The 8,703-nt window shown below is 33.2% G+C and overlaps 2 protein-coding genes across 4 annotated transcripts in view; one reads left to right on the top strand and one right to left on the bottom strand.

Annotated features, from left to right (window-relative positions):
- The first annotated feature begins 2,205 nt into the window (after positions 1-2,205).
- On the top strand, positions 2,206-8,414 carry LOC142619280 (calcium-transporting ATPase 12, plasma membrane-type-like). Of its 2 annotated transcripts, none has more exons than XM_075792338.1 (2): positions 2,206-2,341; positions 5,346-8,414. In XM_075792338.1, exon 2 carries the CDS (start codon positions 5,388-5,390, stop codon positions 8,412-8,414), a length of 3,027 nt encoding a protein of 1,008 aa, XP_075648453.1. In that variant the 5' UTR covers positions 2,206-2,341; positions 5,346-5,387. The 2 variants fall into 2 exon arrangements, with proteins under 2 accessions (XP_075648453.1, XP_075648454.1); XM_075792339.1 differs by lacking the exon at positions 2,206-2,341 and having other exon boundaries at positions 5,123-6,819; positions 6,898-8,414.
- The window catches only part of LOC142619281 (uncharacterized), a 22,632-nt gene continuing 22,188 nt past the window's right edge, over positions 8,260-8,703 (bottom strand). Inside the window, exon 5 of one of the 2 annotated variants that reach the window (XM_075792343.1) lies at positions 8,260-8,520. In XM_075792343.1, coding sequence (XP_075648458.1) covers positions 8,514-8,520 — 7 coding nt within the window. In that variant the 3' untranslated portion in view covers positions 8,260-8,513. The remainder of the gene's footprint in view (positions 8,521-8,703) is intronic. The other variant, XR_012841478.1, reaches the window with a different exon arrangement.

Below are 8,703 nucleotides of genomic sequence, written 5' to 3'. Positions count from 1 at the left end.
CCTTAGGTTCCAAAATGCATTCGGCCCTACATTGTTTCCCAAACAAGTCTAAACTAGCAATCACCAAGCAAAAAAAAAAATCTAAAAATGTGGTTGACATTTGCCCTCTGTAAGAGCATTCGCAATTGAAAATTGTATCTTATTTTATTTTACCATATCAAAAAGCTACTTTATCAATTATATCATATTATTTTACAACACACTCAACATCCCAATTTTTATTTTCCTATTCTACTTATTAAAATAATATATATTACCCACTAAAATAATATAATATATTCCAATACAACTCTCTCTCCCTCTTCTCCCCTATCTCTCTTCCACTCTATCAATTAAAATATATTATAATTTTTACAATTGTAGGATGGCACTGTAGCACAATTGAAAAAAAAAAAAAAAAGCAACTCTAGCATTTTACAACTCCAGTTGCCAACACCATTTTGTGCCTTGATTGTACTTTTCCCCTACATTTCCCATTGCAATTGCCAATGGGAATGCTCTAAGTAAATGATTCCAAAAGGCTGCTTCGAAGCAACTTTCCTTAAATCATATTGTAGTGTGAGCGGTGGAATATAAGAGAAAGCATACTAGGGAATATTAACAACATGTTAAGGAATTTGTCTTACTTTTGAACAAAACAAAATAGACATTTTTCCTTGCTTATAAGTTATAACTAAGAATAACTTGCCAGGAACTGTGTACCTCAACTAATTGACACTTTCTAATATTTTTAATAAAGATATTTAATTGACACTTATGTATAATATACAAATTACTTCACAATGATGCAAATCTTTGTTTTATTTTTATTTATATTTTTTATGTATGAATTCATAATTTATGTAACTATTCAATTTATAAAGTCACTATCCATGTATCTTTTCTTTGCTTTAAATCAGAAAATAGTAGGAACACGATTCCACCTATTTCTTTTACATTCTACATAGGATCTCGACTTTGACAATGGCTTTTTGGTGGATTTGTAGTCACATCTCTCTTTTGCTCCATTGTTACTTCTGTAACCGAAAGAGGAGAAATTGCAAAGCTTAAGTAAAAAGCCTTACAGAGTGGAAAGGTCTTTAACCTTCTCTAATCTTTATAAATATACACTGGATTCACATCTCTTTTTCGCTCCATTGTTTCTTCTGTAACCGAAAGAGAAGAGAAATTGCAAAGCTTAAGTAAAAAGCTTTACAGAGTGGAAAGGTCTTTTTCGTTCTCTATTCTTTATAAAGATACACTGGATTCAAGCGGAGTGCCTTGAAGTCTTTTTTTTTTTTAATGGGAAATCTGCATTTCATTCACTGAGAAAAAGAAGTACAAAAGGGAGCAAAAAAGGGGAAAGAGAGACTTAAATACATTCCTGTCTGAGCAGATTTTGAATACACGGAGGATTCATCCCTTTCCAAATCTGAGTTACCCCACTAGCTCTAGCCAGCTGAGCAAGCTCATGAGCTGCCCTATTTGACTCCCTTTTCAAGTGCTGAATTTTCCAAGAGCCAAAGTCAGAAAGAGCAGAAAGAAGTTACTTACGGATCAAGTTAAAGACAACACAACAGGTCCCTTTCAATGTTGTCATTATTAATGGAATGGCTGATGGGGCTTAATAATTAATTACTCTGGAGTCTGAATTGATTAATTAATTACCTATATGCTGGAATATAAATGCATGCTAAACATTTTGATCTACAGTGTGATAACACAATGATGAAATATCAAAGAAGTTTATCATGTTGGATTTAATTTCTTATTTATCAAAATATACGAAAATCTACTCATGCAGTTTTATATTATAACATATCTCCTCTTTTGAAAATTTATTATATAAAGTGAAGGAATTTATGCCCTACAATGTGAAACTGGAGATTAATTTTTTATAGAAAAGTTTTTTCAAAAAAGAAATAATATGTCCACAACATTTTCATAATAAATCTTATGTGATAGGTTGTTATTTGCAGTTACTCGTGCATAAAAAAGTAATTTCAGTAGTGGATTTAAATTAAAAATTTGCAACAATCTGTCAACTGGATTTGTTGTGAACCTTTTAAAAAAAAAGATTTATTGTAAAAATATTGTAAGAATAACTTTTCTTCTATTAAAAAAAAAAGTCAAAGAAAACAGGAAATTGTGGAATAAAAGAATGCACGAATCCGCTGTGACTTTTGTCAAAAGAAGTTACTTTCGGACCAAGTTAAATCCATGTAAGTCTCCTTAAATCTTACAGAACAAGTGATAGAAATCCAATTTTATTTATTTATGTGAGCGTGTTTCTTGGAGAATTCAAGTAATGTCAACACAACAAACAGTTCCTAAAACAGTTCACTTTGCTGCTTCATTATAGGTATGATCTCTCTCTTGCTTAAACTTTAAAGTACTTTTAGATAATTTTCTTTTCTGGGTTTATTTTTTTAGTGAATGATATAGACATATAGTATATTGCTCAATACTTGGTTTCGTTCAAGGAAAAAAATAAAAGAAAAGAAAAGTTCACAGATTAAAAACTGATAAAAATATTAATCTACTGATGTGATTACAATACTCTTGCAAGGAATTGTTAGAGTAGTTTTGTGTTTTTTTTTTTTGGCTGAGTGCAAGAGTAGTTTTGTGTTTTTTTTTTTGGCTGAGTGCAAGAGTAGTTTGGTGTAATTTGTACTACTATGTATTATATATATAAAACCCTCATATGATCCTGAAAAACCACTCTATAAAAAAAAATTGTCATCAATAACAAGAATATGAGCTTATTCCTGACCATCAAAATCACAAATTTCCAATCATCAATAATCAATTTTATATTAATGTTGTGATATAGTCCATAGGTTTTATTTATTTTTATTTAAAAAAAGGAGAAGTATAGTCCATATGGGAATGGTTTAGATGTTTCCTACTTGATTTTGAAATCTCAATCTTAGTAGAATAATATGGAGTGAGAATGTGCATTATTCATATTAAAAGCGGCAATTCACATTGATAAGAAACTAAACAAGGGCGTGTAATAACCTTTATACATATGGTGGTGGTGTAGCATTGGTGCATGTGAGAGTTAGAAGACAAAATTTTGTCTTTTTTATTTATTTAAAATATACATCCTACTTTGTTGATACCTATGGGAAACTATTCAAATTTTACAACAATTTATTTGTTCATATACTATCAAATTCTTTTTCTTTTTTGGATAAATAATAAAACAAAATCAGTCACTGCCCACTATTACGGTCTTTTATTTATTTATTTAAAATATGCATCCTACTTGATTGATACCTATACAATACCTTTGGGAAACTATTTTAAATTATAAAATAATTTTTTTATTAAATTTTAATTAATAGTTTTTTCATACAAGACTCTATTTTTAAAAAAAATATATGTAATTTTAAATTTAACTATCCCGTGCATTGCACGGGTTAGCGACTAGTTACCTATATGCGGGAATATAAATGCATGCTAAACATTTTGATTTACAGTGTGATAACACAATGATGAAGTATCAAAGAAGATTGTCATGTTGGATTTAACTTTCTTATTTATCAAAATATACTAAAATATACTCATGCAGTTTTATATTATAGCATATCTTCTTTTGAAAATGTATGATATAGTGAAGGATTTTATGCCTTACAATGTGAAACTGGAGATTAATTTTTTCTTTTTTTTTTATAGAAAAGTTTTTTCAAAAAGAGAAATGATATGTCTACAATATTTTCATAACAAATTTTATGTAAGATTGTTATTTACAGTTACTAGTGCATAAGAAAGTAGTTTCAATGGTGAATTTAAATTAAAAATCTGCAACAATTTGTCAATTGGATTTGTTGTGAACCTTCCAAAAAAAAAAAGATTTGTTGTGGAAATGTTGTGGGCGTAGCATTTCTCTTAAAAAAAAATTAATAGAAAACAGGAAATGGTGACATAAAAGAATGCACGACTGTGACTTTTGTGATTAGCAAGAGATTTTAATTAAGAATGCTTACCATATAATTTGACATTAAAGTATATTTTCCCCACCTACTGGGCGAACTCATATAATAATAATAATAAGAATTTTTTAAATGAGAAAAAAGTATTATAGTCCAAGCTCTAAAAACCTAGTGATTGCTATTTCAACAACTTATATTTCAATAGTGAAAGTCGTTCCCTTTCCAAAAAAAAAAAAAAAAAATAGTGAAAGTCGTTCTTCAAATTAAACATAGTAGTTTGCGCTTATTGCTGTATCAATTATATATTCTCTCAGGCTTAACCTTTTAGCCAGCCAATAAACCTCAAATGGAAGAATGCCCCTTTTATATAATAGTAAATATTATGTTTGTCTGTCTAATTACAATATAGCAAATAATAAGGCTGAAAATTTTAACTCAACAAAAATACTTTAAAGAAATTATCCCCTCTTCGAATGTTTTGCACTGTAATAATGTGTTTTACACTATTTGTCGTAGATTAAAAGCAAAAAATTTCAATCTTCCAAATACATGAAAAGTGAACAAACTCTTTCCTTCTCTCTTTATCTCAAAGAAATAAGAATCAATAGTTTTTTTTTCCATACAAATTTGTTAATTTCAATGCTCATAATAAAAAGTTAAATAAATTTTTATTTAATTAATATTTAAATACAAGAAAAAGCCTACTTAAAATTTTTTGCCTGCTCCAAAATGCATTGGGTCGGCCCTACATTGTTTTCCCAAACAAGTCTAAACTACCGATCACAAAGCAAGAAAATCTAAAAATATGGCTGACATTTGCGCTCTGTAAGTGAATGATTCCAAGAGGCGGCCTTTTGCTTTGAAGCAACTTTCCTTAAATCATGTTGTATTGAGATTGGTGGGAATATAAGAGAAAGCATGCTAAGGAATATTAATGCGTTAAGGAATTTATCTCTTACTTTTGAACAAAACAAAATAGGAATTTTTCCTTGGTTCTAAGTTATAACTAAGAATAACTTGCCAAGAACTGCGTACTTCAACTAATTGACACTTCTTGGTATTTTTAATAGAAACATTTAATGTTCAAATCTCTCTCTCTCTCTCTATATATATATATATATATATATATATATATATATATATATTCTATGGAAGTCTTGTACTCTAAGTCGATGTGCTTTAATTTCGTTCCTTTTCCTCTTTGACAAGTTATTCTCAAACTTGGACCATATATAGTAGCATTAGTAGACATTTCTTATATCATTAATCATAAGTTCTTCAGACCTAATAACAACCACACATACTAATGAAATTGTTATAAGCATTACTCGTGATTTTTTATACATCCCAAAACACATTGCTTCTCTCTTTGCACTTTGATAATTATTTTTTCAATAAACGGCTAAATACTCTTTTTGTGCTTTTTAGCCTCTGTCTGCGCTCTCCTTCTCTCTCTACTTACTAGAGTCCATGGCCATGTCTACTTTGAGGTTTCAAAAATCTGACGAGATAGCCATATGTGATGAAGAAGACTGGTCAGTCTCCAAGACCCACAAGCGGAGATGGCGGTTGGCTTTCACTGTCATATACATCACCAGAGTTCTTGCTTCTTTGAACAAGAAAGCTTTTGACAAAGATGGCCCTCTCTTGCGCACCCTCTCTTACGTTGCCATTGACATGCATTGTAAATCCATTTCTTCGTTGCTCACTGTTGATACAAAAAAGCTTAGTGACACTGTAAGGGACAAAAACTTTGAGTCTTTGAGTCAGTTTGGTGGGGTCAAAGAAGTTACTTTAATTCTTGAAACTAATGTAAAAAGTGGCATCCATGGTGATGAGGCTGATCTTATTCATAGACAGAATGTTTTTGGTGCCAATAAATACCAAAAACCACCAGCAAAAAAGTTTCTCAGATTTGTGTATGAGGCACTGAAAGATACAACTATTTTAATACTTTTGGCATGTGCTGTAGTCTCTCTTGCCTTTGGCATCAAGCAACATGGGTGGAAAGATGGTTGGTATGATGGCGGGAGTATCATTGTTGCTGTGTTTTTGGTCGTTGCTGTTTCAGCAGTGAGTGACTTCAAGCAATCTAGGCAATTTCAGAAGCTCTCAACAAAGAGCAGTGATGTAAAAGTGGAAGTTGTGAGAGATGGGAGGCGCCAACCTATATCAATATTTGATGTTGTTGTGGGCGATATTGTGTGCTTAAAGATTGGTGATCAGATTCCCGCAGACGGGTTATTCTTGGAAGGGCATTCCTTGAAGCTGGATGAGTCTAGCATGACTGGTGAAAGTGATCACATTCAGATTGATGAAGGGAATCCCTTTATGTTATCAGGCACAAAGGTCACAGATGGCTTTGGTTTCATGCTTGTTACTTCTGTGGGCATGAACACACTGTGGGGCAAGATGATGAGTTCAATAAACCGTGACTCAAATGAGGAGACGCCACTGCAAGCACGCCTCAACAAGTTAGCTTCTTATATTGGGAAAGTTGGGCTGGTGGCGGCTGCACTTGTTCTTGTAGTTATGCTCATTCGGTATTTCACAGGAAACACTAGAGATGACAAGGGAAACAAGGAATTCAATGGCAGTAAGACCAAGTTTGATGATGTGATGAATGCTGTAGTGAGCATTGTGTCAGCGGCTGTCACTATTATTGTAGTGGCTATTCCTGAAGGTTTGCCTCTGGCTGTTACTCTAACTCTAGCTTATTCTATGAAGTGCATGATGGCTGATCATGCTATGGTCAGAAAACTATCCTCTTGTGAGACAATGGGCTCAGCCACAACAATTTGCACAGACAAAACAGGCACCCTTACACTAAACGAAATGAAAGTTACAAAATTTTGGCTTGGAAAGGAGGCCGTAGAAGATGACAATTATTCGAATTTGATAGGTAATATACTCAAACTACTGCAACAAGCTGTTGGCTTAAACACAACTGGTACAGTTTACAAACTAAATTCTACATCAGTGCCTGAGATTTCAGGTAGCCCAACTGAGAAAGCAATTCTTTCTTGGGCTGTATTTAATTTGGGTATGAGTATTGAAGATGTAAAGCAAGATCATCACATAATCCATGTAGAGGCATTCAATTCGGCGAAAAAGAGAAGCGGGGTTTTAGTGAAGAGAAATAATGAAAAGACCATTCATACTCATTGGAAGGGAGCTGCTGAAATGATATTGGCAACGTGTTCAACTTATTATGATAGAGCAGGGGTGCTAAATGTAATGGATGAGGAAGAAAGGTTGCAATTTGGGACTATTATTAAGAATATGGCACAAAATAGTCTACGATGCATTGCCTTTGCCCACAAAGTAGCAGCAGAAGAAAGTGGACAAGTTCTTGAGAAGCTTGAAGAAAATGGCCTGACATTATTAGGCTTAGTTGGTTTGAAGGATCCATGTCGACCAGGAGTCAGTACTGCTGTGGAGTCTTGTAGAGCTGCTGGGGTGAATATCAAAATGATAACTGGTGACAATGTGTACACAGCAAAGGCTATAGCTTTTGAATGCAAGATTCTCAATGCTGATGAAGATTTGGATGATGATGTTGTAATTGAAGGGGTACAATTCAGGAATTACTCACCTGAAGAGAGAATGGAAAAGGTTGATAAAATCCATGTAATGGCGAGGTCATCCCCTTTTGACAAGCTTTTGATGGTTCAATGCTTGAAGCAAAAAGGTCATGTTGTTGCAGTCACAGGTGACGGAACCAATGATGCACCTGCTCTAAAGGAAGCAGACATTGGACTTTCAATGGGAATCCAGGGAACTGAAGTGGCAAAAGAAAGTTCAGATATAGTCATCTTGGATGATAATTTCACTTCGGTGGTGACAGTATTGAGGTGGGGAAGGGCTGTATATACCAACATTCAAAAGTTTCTTCAATTTCAGCTCACAGTGAACGTTGCTGCCCTTGTCATCAACCTTGTTGCAGCAATTTCTTCTGGTAAGGTCCCACTAACTGCAGTTCAATTATTATGGGTGAATTTAATAATGGACACATTGGGAGCTTTAGCATTAGCTACAGAGAAACCCACTAATGATCTTATGTCAAAGCCACCGGTTGGTCGATCAGAGCCACTTATAACCAAAATTATGTGGAGAAATCTCATGGCACAAGCCATGTATCAGGTAACCACCTTATTGGTTTTACAGTTTAAGGGAAAATTCATATTTGGTGTAAATGAGAACGTTAAGAACACTCTCATTTTCAATACTTTTGTCCTTTGCCAAGTTTTCAATGAATTTAATGCAAGAAAATTGGAAAAGAAGAATATATTCAAAGGGATACTTAAAAATAAGTTGTTTTTAGCCATTATTGGGATCACCATAGTTCTTCAACTGGTGATGGTGGAGTTTCTGAAGAAGTTTGCCAATACTGAGAGACTTAATTGGGGCCAATGGGGTGCTTGCATTGGGCTTGCAGCTTTGTCATGGCCAATTGGTTGTCTTGTAAAGTGCATCCCAGTTTCAGGCAAGAAGTAGGCAAACAAAAGTGCTTCTCCATTCGGAAAGACTAGCCTTTGCCCCTCGCCAAGACAATCTTCATATTTTCCTTTCTTTGGTGTTTGTGCCATGAAAGTATTACGCACTTTTTTCCATTTTGATAAGTAATGAAAAATTGTATTAGAAATTTAAAATACAATCAAGTTAAAATACAATTATATACCTTAAAGATGTGTATGGTGTTTTGCTATTGTTTTCATTTCAGTAGTCATGGTTTTAAACTTGAGATAAAGTCATTGTTATTAAGAAGTAAGCAGCTGCTTTTAAT

This window comes from Castanea sativa, chromosome 12, assembly GCF_040712315.1.
Source record: "Castanea sativa cultivar Marrone di Chiusa Pesio chromosome 12, ASM4071231v1".
In the NCBI taxonomy this organism is placed as follows: domain Eukaryota; kingdom Viridiplantae; phylum Streptophyta; class Magnoliopsida; order Fagales; family Fagaceae; genus Castanea; species Castanea sativa.
This window is presented reverse-complemented; position numbering and strand designations above follow the sequence as displayed.